At 55.9% G+C, this 15,177-nt stretch overlaps 1 protein-coding gene across 1 annotated transcript in view; it reads left to right on the top strand.

Moving 5' to 3' along the window:
- Positions 1–12,767, top strand: part of apc (APC regulator of WNT signaling pathway) — a 144,102-nt gene extending 131,335 nt beyond the window's left edge. The window contains exons 13-18 of the mRNA XM_079256877.1: positions 3,481–3,620; positions 3,732–3,809; positions 3,889–4,005; positions 4,081–4,295; positions 4,371–7,260; positions 10,657–12,767. Coding sequence (XP_079113003.1) covers positions 3,481–3,620; positions 3,732–3,809; positions 3,889–4,005; positions 4,081–4,295; positions 4,371–7,260; positions 10,657–12,498 — 5,282 coding nt within the window. The 3' untranslated portion in view covers positions 12,499–12,767. The remainder of the gene's footprint in view (positions 1–3,480; positions 3,621–3,731; positions 3,810–3,888; positions 4,006–4,080; positions 4,296–4,370; positions 7,261–10,656) is intronic.
- Positions 12,768–15,177: the final 2,410 nt, after the last annotated feature.

Here is a 15,177-nt window from a genome sequence, read left to right as displayed (position 1 = left end):
GTGACTGATTCCTTTAGTTGTGACTGGTTCCTGTAGGTCTGACTGGTTCCTTTAGTTCCGACTGGTTCCTGTAGGTCTGACTGGTTCCTTTAGTTCCGACTGGTTCCTGTAGGTCTGACTGGTTTCTTTAGTTCCGACTGGTTCCTGTAGTTCTGACTGGTTCCTGTAGGTCTGACTGGTTCCTTTAGTTCCGACTGGTTCCTGTAGGTCTGACTGGTTCCTTTAGTTCCGACTGGTTCCTGTAGGTCTGACTGGTTTCTTTAGTTCCGACTGGTTCCTGTAGTTCTGACTGGTTCCTGTAGCTCTGACTGGTTCCTTTAGTTCCGACTGGTTCCTGTAGGTCTGACTCGTTCCTGTAGTTCTGACTGGTTCCTGTAGGTCTGACTGGTTCCTTTAGTTCCGACTGGTTCCATTAGGTCTGACTGGTTCCTGTAGGTCTGACTGGTTCCTTTAGTTGTGACTGGTTCCTGTAGGTCTGACTGGTTCCTGTAGTTCTGACTGGTTCCTTTAGTTCTGACTGGTTCCTTTAGTTCTGACTGGTTCCTTTAGTTCTGACTGGTTCCTGTAGGTCTGACTGGTTCTTGTAGGTCTGACTGGTTCCTTTAGGTCTGACTGGTTCCTTTAGTTGTGACTGGTTCCTTTAGTTGTGACTGGTTCCTGTAGTTCCGACTGGTTCCTGTAGTTCCGACTGGTTCCTGTAGTTCCGACTGGTTCCTGTAGCTCTGACTGGTTCCTGTAGCTCTGACTGGTTCCTGTAGCTCTGAATGGTTCCTGTAGTTCCGACTGGTTCCTGTAGTACCGACTGGTTCCTTTAGTTCTGACTGGTTCCTTTAGTTGTGACTGGTTCCTGTAGGTCTGACTGGTTCCTGTAGGTCTGACTGGTTCCTTTGGTTCTGACTGGTTCCTTTAGTTGTGACTGGTTCCTGTAGGTCCGATTGGTTCCTTTAGGTCTGACTGGTTCATTTAGGTCTTACTGGTTCCTTTAGTTGTGACTGGTTCCTGTTGGTCTGACTGGTTCATGTAGGTCTGACTGGTTCGTTTAGTTCCGACTGGTTCGTTTAGTTCCGACTGGTTCCTGTAGTTCCGACTGGTTCCTGTAGTTCCGACTGGTTCCTGTAGTTCCGACTGGTTCCTTTAGTTCTGACTGGTTCCTGTAGCTCTGACTGGTTCCTGTAGGTCTGACTGGTTCCTTTAGTTGTGACTGGTTCCTTTAGTTGTGACTGGTTCCTTTAGTTGTGACTGGTTCCTTTAGTTCCGACTGGTTCCTGTAGTTCCGACTGGTTCCTGTAGTTCCGACTGGTTCCTTTAGTTCCGACTGGTTCCTGTAGCTCCGACTGGTTCCTGTAGGTCTGACTGGTTCCTGTAGGTCTGACTGGTTCCTGTAGGTCTGACTGGTTCCTTTAGTTGTGACTGGTTCCTTTAGTTCTTACTGGTTTCTTTAGGTCTGACTGGTTCCTTTAGTTCTGACTGGTTCCTGTAGGTCTGACTGGTTCCTGTAGGTCTGACTGGTTCCTTTAGGTCTGACTGGTTCCTTTAGGTCTGACTGGTTCCTGTAGGTCTGACTGGTTCCTGTAGGTCTGACTGGTTCCTGTAGGTCTGACTGGTTCCTGTAGGTCTGACTGGTTCCTTTAGTTCTGACTGGTTCCTGTAGGTCTGACTGGTTCCTTTAGTTCCGACTGGTTCCTGTAGGTCTGACTGGTTCCTTTAGTTCCGACTGGTTCCTGTAGTTCCGACTGGTTCCTTTAGTTCCGACTGGTTCCTGTAGGTCTGACTGGTTCCTGTAGTTCCGACTGGTTCCTTTAGTTCTGACTGGTTCCTGTAGTTCCGACTTGTTCCTGTAGCTCTGACTTGTTCCTGTAGCTCTGACTGGTTCCTGTAGCTCTGACTGGTTCCTTTAGTTCTGACTGGTTACTTTAGTTCTGACTGGTTCCTGTAGTTCTGACTGGTTCCTTTAGTTCTGACTGGTTCCTTTAGGTCTGATTGGTTCCTTTGGGTCTGACTGGTTCCTGTAGGTCTGACTGGTTCCTGTAGGTCTGACTGGTTCCTTTAGTTGTGACTGGTTCCTGTAGGTCTGACTGGTTCCTTTAGGTCTGACTGGTTCCTTTAGGTCTGACTGGTTCCGGTAGTTCTGACTGGTTCCTGTAGGTCTGACTGGTTCCTTTAGTTCTGACTGGTTCCTGTAGGTCTGACTGGTTCTTGTAGGTCTGACTGGTTCCTGTAGGTCTGACTGGTTCCTTTAGTTGTGACTGGTTCCTGTAGTTCCGACTGGTTCCTGTAGCTCTGACTGGTTCCTGTAGCTCTGAATGGTTCCTGTAGTTCCGACTGGTTCCTATAGTACCGACTGGTTCCTTTAGTTCTGACTGGTTCCTTTAGTTGTGACTGGTTCCTGTAGGTCTGACTGGTTCCTGTAGGTCTGACTGGTTCCTTTGGTTCTGACTGGTTCCTTTAGTTGTGACTGTTTCCTGTAGGTCCGACTGGTTCCTTTAGGTCTGACTGGTTCATTTAGGTCTTACTGGTTCCTTTAGTTGTGACTGGTTCCTGTTGGTCTGACTGGTTCATGTAGGTCTGACTGGTTCGTTTAGTTCCGACTGGTTCGTTTAGTTCCGACTGGTTCCTGTAGTTCCGACTGGTTCCTTTAGTTCTGACTGGTTCCTGTAGCTCTGACTGGTTCCTTTAGGTCTGACTGGTTCCTGTAGGTCTGACTGGTTCCTTTAGTTGTGACTGGTTCCTTTAGTTGTGACTGGTTCCTTTAGTTCCGACTGGTTCCTGTAGTTCCGACTGGTTCCTGTAGTTCCGACTGGTTCCTTTAGTTCCGACTGTTTCCTGTAGCTCTGACTGGTTCCTGTAGGTCTGACTGGTTCCTGTAGGTCTGACTGGTTCCTGTAGGTCTGACTGGTTCCTTTAGTTGTGACTGGTTCCTTTAGTTCTTACTGGTTCCTTTAGGTCTGACTGGTTCCTGTAGGTCTGACTGGTTACTTTGGTTCCGACTGGTTCCTGTAGGTCTGACTGGTTCCTTTAGTTCTGACTGGTTCCTGTAGTTCTGACTGGTTCCTTTAGTTCTGACTGGTTCCTTTAGTTCCGACTGTTTCCTGTAGCTCTGACTGGTTCCTGTAGGTCTGACTGGTTCCTGTAGGTCTGACTGGTTCCTGTAGGTCTGACTGGTTCCTTTAGTTGTGACTGGTTCCTTTAGTTCTTACTGGTTCCTTTAGGTCTGACTGGTTCCTGTAGGTCTGACTGGTTACTTTGGTTCCGACTGGTTCCTGTAGGTCTGACTGGTTCCTGTAGGTCTGACTGGTTCCTTTAGGTCTGACTGGTTCCTGTAGTTCTGACTGGTTCCTTTAGTTCTGACTGGTTCCTGTAGGTCTGACTGGTTCCTGTAGGTCTGACTGGTTCCTGTAGGTCTGACTGGTTCCTTTAGTTGTGACTGGTTCCTGTTGTCTTGGCCCGGTTCTGACCTTATCTGACTGGTTGTGTCCTCAGGAGGTCTGCAGGCGGTGGCGGAGCTCCTGCAGGTGGACTGTGAGATGTTTGGGCTCAGCAGCGACCATTACAGCGTCACTCTGCGCCGCTACGCTGGCATGGCACTCACCAACCTCACCTTTGGAGACGTAGCCAATAAGGTGAGGAGGGGGATGCGTTGGGGGGGGGGGCTGAACGTGTCCAGGCAACCGTCTCAGGCGATGATCTCACCTTTATGATGTCTTCCATTGGTTTGTTTTGTTTCCCATCAGGCCACGCTGTGCTCCATGAAGGGCTGCATGAGGGCGATGGTGGCGCAGCTCACGTCCGAGAGCGAAGATCTGCAGCAGGTGAGTTTAGCCGTTACCATGGCAACATGCTGATTCGCAGTGTCCGGACGTTAGGTGATAGACAACTGTGTTGTTCCAGGTGATCGCCAGCGTCCTGAGGAACCTCTCGTGGCGTGCTGACGTCAACAGCAAGAAGACGCTGCGTGAGGTTGGCAGCGTACGTGCGCTGATGGGCTGCGCGCTCGAGGTGCAAAAGGTAACTCCACCATTTAGTGCGTTTTCTCCAAGTCTGAACTGAGCGCGCTCAGTCAGCCATTTCTCGCATGTGCAGGAGTCAACCCTGAAGTCCGTACTGAGCGCGCTCTGGAACCTGTCGGCGCACTGCACGGAGAACAAGGCGGACATCTGCGCCGTGGACGGAGCTCTGGCGTTCCTGGTTGGAACGCTGACCCACCGGAGCCACACAAACACGCTCGCCATCATCGAGAGCGGCGGTGGGATCCTTCGGAATGTGTCCAGCCTCATCGCCACCAACGAGGCCCACAGGTAACCGCCGTGAAGGGCCGGAAGGTTCACCTGTGTGGAGCAGTTGTGAATTTTTCCCTTTGTGATGTCTTGCAGGCAGATCCTGCGTGAGCATGGCTGCCTGCCGACTTTGCTGCAGCACCTGAAGTCTCACAGTCTCACCATCGTGTCCAACGCCTGCGGGACGCTCTGGAACCTGTCCGCCAGGGACGCCAAAGACCAAGAGGCCCTGTGGGAGCTGGGCGCCGTCGGCATGCTGCGCAACCTCATCCATTCCCGCCACAAGATGATTGCCATGGGCAGCGCTGCCGCCCTGCGCAACCTGATGGCCAACCGTCCGGCTCGCTACAAAGACACCAGCGTGGTGTCGCCAGGCGCCGGCGCCCCCTCGCTGCATGCACGCAAACAGAAGGCGCTGTTTGAGGAGCTGGACGCCCAGCAGCTGTCAGAGACCTTCGACAACATTGATAACCTGAGCCCAAAGGCAGCACACAGGAAGGGGCGGGGCTGCAATGGTGGCGGCATGGCCAGCGCCTCACGCTCCTACACCAACACGCCGGTCCTGTCCAGCCCCAAGAACGGAGACGGGTTGAAGAGGGCAGGCGATGAGGCGGCGTACGGCCGCTCGGTGTTCCCGCCCAGCGTGCGGGCGTCCAGCGACAGCCTCAACAGCGTGACGAGCGCTGACGGCTATGGCAACCGCGGAAAGACCAAGCCCTCCTCCGAGCCTTTCTACTCGTCCGACGAGAGCGGAGCCAACAAGTGCTGCGTCTACAGGAAGTACCCGGCCGACCTGGCCCACAAGATCCGCAGCGCCAACCACATGGCGGACGACGACAGCGCCGAGCTGGACACGCCCATCAACTACAGCCTGAAGTACTCTGACGAGCAGCTGAACTCCGGACGCCAGAGTCCCAGTCACCGCGGTGGCATGGAGAGCGATGACGACGCCGAGCAGGACGCCAGGCTGCGGAGGACCGAAGCCGTGGAGCCGAGCACCGGCCGCATGCCGCCGGTCCCGCCCCCACGCTACGGCGCCGCTACTGCAACATCTAGCTACAGCGGCGACTCCGTGCCCGAGCAGCCGATTGACTACAGCTTGAAGTTTGGAGGCGACGGTTCCCGTAAACCGCTGTTCAAGTCAGAGGAGACCCCGCCTCCCACACTGGCCCCACCTCCTGCCTCCTCAAACAAACTCCGCCCCTTAGCCCCACCCACCAAGAACCACCAGGAGTCGACGCAGACGTACTGCGTGGAGGACACTCCAATCTGCTTCTCCAGAGGCAGCTCGCTGTCGTCGCTGTCTTCAGAGGACGATGAGGACGGTGATGTCGTGACTCGGAAGAGGAAGAGCGTGAGCGGCGGCGGCAACGATTACCCGACACTTCCTGTTAGCGAGAAAGATGCTCACGAGCAGCAGGAACAGCGGCCGCAGAAGGAGGCGGAGAGTCAGACGGCTGCTGCTCCGTCCACACGGGGACGGCGAGGACATCACCACCACCACCATGGTCACTCCCATCATCACCATCATCACCACCACATGACGTCATCATCGGGCGCCCGCACCCCGAAGAGCCCGCCAGAGCCGCCGTACGCGCAGGAGACGCCGCTGATGTTCAGTCGCTGCACCTCCGTCAGCTCCCTGGACAGCTTCTCCACCTCCTCCATCGCCAGCTCTGTGCGCTCCAGCGAGCCGTGCAGCGGCGTGCCGAGCGGCGTGGTCAGCCCGAGTGACCTCCCTGACAGCCCGGGCCAGACCATGCCGCCAAGCCGTGCCAAGACGCCGCCGTCCGCCCACACCGCCAAGCAGGAAAAGCAAACTAAGAAGGGGGAGGAGAGTGGCATGGACAGACTGCTGCTCTTCGCCACGGAGAGCACGCCGCACGGCTTCTCCTGCGCTTCTAGTCTGAGCGCGCTCAGTCTGGACGAGCCCTACATCGCCACCGAGATGAGGAAGGAAGAGGAGCGAGATGGCGGCAGCGTGGAGAGGAAGGAGGAGTCAGCCAAGCCCGTCCTGGATGAGTCGGATGACGACGACAACAAGATTCTGGAGGCGTGCATCAACATGGCGATGCCCAAGTCCTCACAGAAGCCAAAAAAGCCGCCAGCGCCACGGAAACCCAGCCAGCTTCCTGTTTACAAGCTCCTCCCACCACAGGGCCGCCAGGCCAAGAAGGACATGCCGCCGCCACCGGTGGAGGAGGTGCCAAAAGTTTACTGTGTAGAAGGAACACCGCTCAACTTCTCCACCACCACCTCGCTCAGCGACCTCACCATTGAGTCGCCGCCCAACGAGGAGGCCGCCCTCGTGCACGCAGCTCCGCCCACCTCGGCCCTGAGGAGGCGGGCCGGGTTCCCCGAGGGCGAGAACGGTGACGACATCCTCGCTGAGTGCATCAATGCCGCCATGCCCAAAGCCAAACCAAAGAAGCCGATCAGGGCTGTCGCAAATGGCGACCGTCTCCCTGCACCCGACCCTCCGCTGGCACCGCCCCCCCTCGGCCCGCAACAGCAGAACAAGAAGCCGACTTCGCCTGTGAAACCGATGCCTCAGCGGACGGCGTACGCCGTCGCCACAGCAACAATTACAAAAGCAAAACCCGGGTTTGCCTTTGATTCCCCACGCCACTACACGCCCATCGAGGGGACGCCATGCTGCTTCTCGCGCAACGACTCGCTGAGCTCGCTGGACTTTGATGAGGACGATGGCGGTGAGAAAGACGCAGAGGACAGGAAGGCCAGAGAAGATGATGGCAAGAAGAGGAAGCAGCAGATGGCCGCCATCTTACCCAGAACCAAACCCGCCACAAATCAGACGACCACGGACGAGAAGCAGAAGTTCGCCATCGAAGACACGCCCGTCTGCTTCTCCAGGAACCCTTCGCTGAGCTCGCTGAGCGACATTGACCAGGAGAACAACAACAAGGAGTTCGCTCCGCCGCCGGAACAAGGTGGCGCCAAAGCCACCACGCCAAACACCGCCGAGGTGAGTGGGCGGTGGGTTCTCCCCCAGAACCGTCCAGTCTGGGTTCTCCCCCAGAACCGTCCAGTCTGGGTTCTCCATCAGAACCAGATATCTGGGTTCTATGCCAGAACCGTCCAGTCTGGGTTCTCCCCCAGAACCGTCCAGTCTGGGTTCTCCCCCAGAACCGTCCAGTCTGGGTTCTCCATCAGAACCGTCCAGTCTGGGTTCTCCATCAGAACCGTCCAGTCTGGGTTCTCCATCAGAACCGGATATCTGGGTTCTACGCCAGAACCGTCCAGTCTGGGTTCTCCATCAGAACCGTCCAGTCTGGGTTCTCCATCAGAACCGTCCAGTCTGGGTTCTCCATCAGAACCAGATATCTGGGTTCTATGCCAGAACCGTCCAGTCTGGGTTCTCCCCCAGAACCGTCCAGTCTGGGTTCTCCATCAGAACCGTCCAGTCTGGGTTCTCCATCAGAACCGGATATCTGGGTTCTACGCCAGAACCGTCCAGTCTGGGTTCTCCATCAGAACCGTCCAGTCTGGGTTCTCCATCAGAACCGTCCAGTCTGGGTTCTCCACCAGAACCGTCCAGTCTGGGTTCTCCACCAGAACCGTCCAGTCTGGGTTCTCCACCAGAACCAGATATCTGGGTTCTCCGCCAGAACCGTCCAGTCTGGGTTCTCCACCAGAACCAGATATCTGGGTTCTCCGCCAGAACCGTCCAGTCTGGGTTCTCCACCAGAACCAGATATCTGGGTTCTACGCCAGAACCGTCCAGTCTGGGTTCTCCATCAGAACCAGATATCTGGGTTCTACGCCAGAACCGTCCAGTCTGGGTTCTACGCCAGAACCGTCCAGTCTGGGTTCTCCATCAGAACCAGATATCTGGGTTCTACGCCAGAACCGTCCAGTCTGGGTTCTCCATCAGAACCAGATATCTGGGTTCTACGCCAGAACCGTCCAGTCTGGGTTCTCCATCAGAACCAGATATCTGGGTTCTACGCCAGAACCGTCCAGTCTGGGTTCTCCACCAGAACCAGATATCTGGGTTCTACGCCAGAACCGTCCAGTCTGGGTTCTCCACCAGAACCAGATATCTGGGTTCTACGCCAGAACCGTCCAGTCTGGGTTCTCCACCAGAACCAGATATCTGGGTTCTACGCCAGAACCGTCCAGTCTGGGTTCTCCACCAGAACCAGATATCTGGGTTCTACGCCAGAACCGTCCAGTCTGGGTTCTCCATCAGAACCAGATATCTGGGTTCTACGCCAGAACCGTCCAGTCTGGGTTCTCCATCAGAACCAGATATCTGGGTTCTACGCCAGAACCGTCCAGTCTGGGTTCTCCCCCAGAACCGTCCAGTCTGGGTTCTCCATCAGAACCAGATATCTGGGTTCTACGCCAGAACCGTCCAGTCTGGGTTCTACGCCAGAACCGTCCAGTCTGGGTTCTCCATCAGAACCAGATATCTGGGTTCTACGCCAGAACCGTACAGCTCCTCCTGGAGCAGACAGAACTTCCAGATCTGAAGAGACGCTTGAATGACAACAAGCCGACATTAAATAAAACTAAATATTTCATCTGGGAATCATCAAATCGCCTCAAACACACTGAGAATAACCAGAATGGGAACAGAGGAACAGCTATCAGGGTTCTAATCGTTGATGACTAATCAAAGTGGGAACCAGGAAAATCCAAATCAATCGCTCAATCAACCTAAAACGCTCAAATTCAGAGATTAAGTCCGTTTTAAAATACCGTATTTCCACGACCATAAGGCGCACCGTACTAAAAGGCGCAGTCTCAGTTATGTGCGCCCTTTCTGTATTTCACACATACATAAGGCGCACCTGACCATAGGGCGCGGGTTTTATATACCGGTACAATCCACACTTCCCCCTTTAACATTCTCAATGCACACAAGCATAAAAGTATGCCTTTTTAAAAATAGAGCGGGAGCAAAACTGAGTTTGGTTGTGCTTTATTTAAGTATTGATTACAAAGTATTAACATTTTTTATTCATCCATCAATCATCAATAGGCGCGGGCATGGTAAAACACGGATAAAACAAGCATACAAGTGTGCCTTTTTAAAAATAGAGCGGGACCAAAACTGAGTTTGGTACTCACATTTTTTTTTACCAGTAATCATCATCAGTCAAACCCATCAAAGTCCTCATCCTCTGTTTCTGAATTGAACAGCTGCGCTAAATCTCCAGCAAACATGCGCAGTTCACTTTCTTCACTGTAAGAGTCACTTTCCGTGCCGTGCGGCTCCTCGGAAATGATGCCGGCTTTTGCGAAATTGCAGACAACAGCGCCAGCAGACACGTTAGCCCAAGCGTCTGTCCTCCAACTCGGGCCAGCTCGCCTTATGTCCACGGAAACTCAGCTGCGTCTTCTTTACCTGTCGGAGCTCGTTTTCCATCTTCCTCCACTTGCGAACCATCGATTCATTAATCTTAAATTCTCTCTCGGCTGCTCGATTTCCATGTTGCTTGGCGTAGTTGATGGCCTTCAGTTTAAACTGTGCTTCATAAGCGTGTCTTTTTTCCATTTTCAGAGTTGTTAGAAAAAGGTGTTCTGCATAACGCACACACCTGTTCTTTTATATGCGATCAACGCCCTCGCTTCACCCTTTAACGTTCTCACGGTGTTCTCTACTACATCCGATTACAACGACAACAACAACACGCACACAAAGGGCGCACTGCACTATAGGGCGCGCCGCACATTTTGAAGAAAATCTAAGACTTTTATGGTCGTGAAAATACGGTAATAAATTTCATGTGTTCATTAATTCATCAAAAAGTAAAACAAAGTATCCGGAAGTTGTTTCAAACGAGGGAAAGTACATATGCAGAACAAGTTGTGGTACCGTTAGTGGTTCCCAAAGTTTCTCTTCCCCGTATTCGTCATCGACATTAAAGTCTAGAACATAAAGACACTGTCAAAACTGCCAATCGTGCTAATGTGATAGCATGTTATGTTAGCGTTAGCTCCTAATGTTACAGCCTGTCGTCTTAGCGTTATTAGCTAATGTGATAGCATGCTATTTTAACATTAGCTCCTAAAGTTTGAGCCTGTCGTCGTAGCGTTATTAGCTAATGTGATAGCATGCTATCTTAGCATTAGCTCCAAATGTTAGAGCCTGTTGTCATAGCGGTATTAGCTAATGTGATAGCATGCTATCTTAGCATTAGCTCCAAATGTTAGAGCCTGTTGTCATAGCGGTATTAGCTAATGTGATAGCATGCTAGCTCAGCGTTAGCTCCTAGAACCTTTGTCTTATGGTTAGCTGTTAAAGTGAATCTGTAGTGTTAGCATTAGATGCTAATGTGACTCCTTGTGGAAATTAGTAGGATCAAAGTTTTGCCTCTGTCGTAACCTCGTGTCGCTCCTCATCTTCCTCCAGATGGAGCCGAAGTCCCGGCCTCCTGCAGCGAGCGGCTACGCCCCCAAAGCGTTTCACGTGGAGGACACGCCCGTCTGCTTCTCCAGGAACTCATCGCTCAGCTCACTGAGCATCGACTCGGAGGACGACCTCCTCCAGGAGTGTATCAGCTCTGCCATGCCTAAGAAGAAGAAGAAAGCCACCTCGCTGCCAGCCCCCGCCGCCATTACCACCCTTCTTCCTGTCCCAACAGCCGAGGATGTCGTCCCGGACACCGAGGAGCCTTCAGAGGTTCCGCGAAGCCCCACCTCCCCCGACTCCGAGTCATTTGACTGGAAGGCCATCCAGGAGGGCGCCAACTCCATCGTCAGCAGCCTGAACGCTGCCGCCTCATCACTGTCACGCCAGCCATCTTCAGACTCCGACTCCGTCCTGTCCCTGAAGTCTGTGGGCTCTCCCTTCCACATGCCCTCAGCCAATTGCAACGCAGAGGAGGAGGAGGAGCAAGAGAGGGAGGAGGCGAAACGTGGTGCCCGCATCCTGAAGCCCGGCGAGCGCAGCACTCTGGACGTCAAGGAGGAGGAGGAAGAGGAGGAGGAGGCGAAGGCAGTCAGGGGTGGGAAGAAGGTGTACCGCAGCCTGATCACTGGGAAGCCAAGGGCGGAGCCTGCTGCCAGGGGGCGGAGCAAACCTAAAGCCACTGCCATGGCCAAACCACCAGGTGCTAACGACGGTACCGACAGGGGCGCTGCTTCTTCCCGTGACTCCACCCCCTCTCGCTCTGTGACAGCGGTCGGTCAGAGAGGAGGGAAGGCGTCGCAGCTGCCGCGCACGGCATCGCCAGGAAGCACGTCGTCGTCCGTCTCCCGAGCCACCAAACCCGCCGCACCACCGAAGACCGACGGCTTGCCAAGGAGTGAGTCCACCTCCAGGGTCGGCACCAAGAAGACAAGGGCGGAGTCTGAGAGGGTGAGGGCGGAGCCTGAGAAGCCGGCACTCGTCCGCCAGTCAACCTTCATCAAAGAGGCTCCGAGTCCGACACTAAAGAGGAAGCTGGAGGAGTCTTCCTCAGCAGCGGCCGCGGCGCTGGAGTCTCCGTCCAGCCCCGACATGCCGCTGCCGCCACGGAAACAGGACGTCAACCGCTCCCACTCCGAGAGCCCATCTCGCACACAAGACGTGACGTCATCACGCCTGAGCCGCACGGGCACCTGGAAGAGGGAGAACAGCGGCGGCGCAGCGTCGGGAGGCGGGAAGCACTCCACGTCTCTGCCGCGCGTCGGCACCTGGAAGAGGACAGGAAGCTCCTCCTCCGTTCTGTCGGCGTCTTCGGAGTCCAGCGAGAAGGGGCGGGGCGAGGAGGATGGCGCCGTCAGGTCGAAGGGAACATGGCGGAAGGCTAAGAGCGGAGACTTGACCGCTGGCCGATCGGAAGACGTCTGGGTCCGGTTAGAGGACTGTCCCGTCAACAACCCGCGCTCACCTTCTTCCTGTTCCGCTCGCTCGCCAAATGCCCCGCCCATAATCGACCCCCCGGCTCCTTCCAAGATCCTGTCTTCCTCGTCTTCCTTGTCCTCCAACCTGAACCTCCAGCGGAGCTGCGAGAGCCTCGACGACAAGCCGGCTGAACGCCGTGGCCAGCAGCGCAGCGGCACGGTGGCGGCCCGCGTCAGCCCCTTCAACTACACGCCCAGCCCGAGGAAGAGTGGCGCCGACGTCGCCTCTGCTCCCACGCCGACCGCCACCAGCACGTCCACCACGCCCACACGACCTTCGCTTATTCCAACGCCCGTCACCAAGAAACGGGAGCCGAAGGCCGGAGACGGCGGTGAGCGCGGATCCTACATTGTGACCTCCGTCTGAAGCAGGAGGATCCGCCCCCTTATACCTGCTGCCTAATTGTCTCCTCCCACCTGAAAAACTTTTTTATACCACTAATGATCTCTAGCGCTTAGCTCCGCCCCCTGCATGGACCCCCCCCCCCCCCCCCCCCATAACGATGTGATGACGACATGATGATGATGATTATGTTTCTGTAGCTTCTTAGTTCTTCTAATGGACTCTGGTTCTGAACCAGTTTCGGGGTCTGGTACCAGTACCAGAACCTGGAACTTCCTGCTCCGTCGCTGTGGAAACGAGTAACACTGTAAACTGTAAGTTATTGCTGTAAAACATTTTAACTGAAGCACATAATTTAAACTGATCAATAAAGTTCTTCTACACTCTGATCGGGTCTGGGTCCGAGTCCGAGGCTGGGTCTGGGTCCGAGTCTGGGTCTGGGTCTGAGTCCAGGTCTGGGTCCGAGTCTGAGTCTGGGTCCGAGGCTGGGTCTGAGTCCAGGTCTGGGTCCGAGGCTGGGTCCGAGTCTGAGTCTGGGTCCGAGGCTGGGTCCGAGTCTGAGTCTGGGTCCGAGGCTGGGTCCGAGGCTGGGTCTGGGTCCGAGTCTGGGTCTGGGTCCGAGTCTGGGTCTGGGTCTGAGTCCAGGTCTGGGTCCGAGGCTGGGTCTGGGTCCGAGTCTGGGTCTGGGTCCGAGTCTGGGTCTGGGTCTGAGTCCAGGTCTGGGTCCGAGGCTGGGTCCGAGGCTGGGTCTGGGTCCGAGGCTGGGTCCGAGTCTGGGTCTGAGTCTGGGTCCGAGTCCAGGTCTGGGTCTGAGTCTGGGTCCGAGGCTGGGTCTGGGTCTGAGTCTGGGTCCGAGGCTGGGTCCGAGTCTGGGTCTGAGTCTGGGTCCGAGTCCAGGTCTGGGTCTGAGTCTGGGTCCGAGGCTGGGTCTGGGTCCGAGTCTGGGTCTGGGTCCGAGTCCGGGTCTGGGTCCGAGTCTGAGTCTGGGTCCGAGGCTGGGTCCGAGTCTGGGTCTGGGTCCGAGTCTGGGTCTGGGTCCGAGTCCGGGTCTGGGTCCGGGTCTGGGTCCGAGTCTGGGTCCGAGTCCGGGTCCGGGTCCGAGTCTGGGTCCGAGGCTGGGTCCGAGTCCAGGTCTGGGTCCGAGTCCAGGTCCGAGTCTGGGTCTGAGTCTGGGTCTGAGTATGGGTCCGAGGCTGGGTCCGAGGCTGGGTCCGAGTCCAGGTCTGGGTCCGAGTCCAGGTCTGGGTCCGAGGCTGGGTCCGAGTCTGGGTCTGAGTCTGGGTCCGAGTCCGGGTCTGGGTCTGAGGCTGGGTCCGAGGCTGGGTCTGAGTCTGGGTCCGAGTCCAGGTCTGGGTCTGAGGCTGGGTCCGAGTCTGGGTCTGAGTCTGGGTCCGAGTCCAGGTCTGGGTCTGAGGCTGGGTCCGAGTGTGAGTCTGGGTCCGAGTCTGGGTCCGAGTCCGAGTCTGGGTCCGAGTCCGGGTCTGAGTCCGAGTCTGGGTCTGGGTCCGAGTGTGAGTCTGGGTCCGAGTCTGGGTCTGAGTCCGAGTCTGAGTCTGAGTCTGGGTCCGAGGCTGGGTCCGAGTCTGGGTCCGAGTCTGGGTCCGAGTCCAGGTCTGGGTCCGAGGCTGGGTCCGAGTCCAGGTCCGAGTCTGGGTCTGAGTATGGGTCCGAGTCTGGGTCTGAGTCTGGGTCCGAGTCCAGGTCTGGGTCTGAATCTGGGTCCGAGGCTGGGTCCGAGTCCAGGTCTGGGTCTGAGGCTGGGTCCGAGTCCAGGTCTGGGTCTGAGTCTGGGTCCGAGGCTGGGTCCGAGTCTGGGTCTGAGTCTGGGTCCGAGTCCAGGTCTGGGTCTGAGGCTGGGTCCGAGTCTGGGTCTGGGTCTGGGTCCGAGTCTGGGTCTGGGTCCGAGGCTGGGTCCGAGTCTGAGTCTGGGTCCGAGTCTGGGTCCGAGTCTGGGTCCGAGTCTGGGTCTGGGTCCGAGTCTGGGTCTGGGTCTGGGTCCGAGTCTGGGTCTGGGTCAGAGCCTGGGTCTGGGTCAGAGCCTGGGTCTGGGTCTGGGTCCGAGTCCAGGTCTGGGTCCGGGTCCAGGTCTGGGTCCGAGTCCAGGTCTGGGTCTGAGTCCAAGTCTGGGTCCGAGTCTGAGTCTGGGTCCGAGTCTGAGTCTGGGTCTGAGTCTGGGTCCGAGTCTGAGTATGAGTCTGAGTATGAGTCTGGGTCCGAGTATGAGTCTGAGTATGAGTCTGGGTCCGAGTCTGAGTCTGAGTCTGAGTCTGAGTCTGAGTCTGAGTCTGAGTCTGAGTCTGAGTATGAGTCTGAGTATGAGTCTGGGTCCGAGTCTGGGTCCGAGTCTGGGTCCGAGTCTGAGTATGAGTCTGAGTCTGAGTCTGAGTATGAGTCCGAGTCTGAGTATGAGTCTGGGTCCGAGTCTGAGTATGAGTCTGGGTCCGAGTATGAGTCTGGGTCCGAGTACGAGTCTGGGTCCGAGTACGAGTCTGGGTCCGAGTCTGAGTATGAGTCTGGGTCTGAGTCTGAGTCTGAGTCTGAGTATGAGTCTGGGTCCGAGTCTGAGTCTGAGTCTGAGTCTGGGTCCGAGTCCGAGTCCGAGTATGAGTATGAGTATGAGTCTGGGTCCGAGTCTGAGTCTGAGTCTGAGTCTGGGTCCGAGTATGAGTCCGAGTCTGAGTATGAGTCTGGGTCCGAGTCTGA

Source organism: Telmatherina bonti, assembly GCF_933228915.1.
Source record: "Telmatherina bonti genome assembly, chromosome: 17".
NCBI classification, from domain to species: domain Eukaryota; kingdom Metazoa; phylum Chordata; class Actinopteri; order Atheriniformes; family Telmatherinidae; genus Telmatherina; species Telmatherina bonti.
This window is presented reverse-complemented; position numbering and strand designations above follow the sequence as displayed.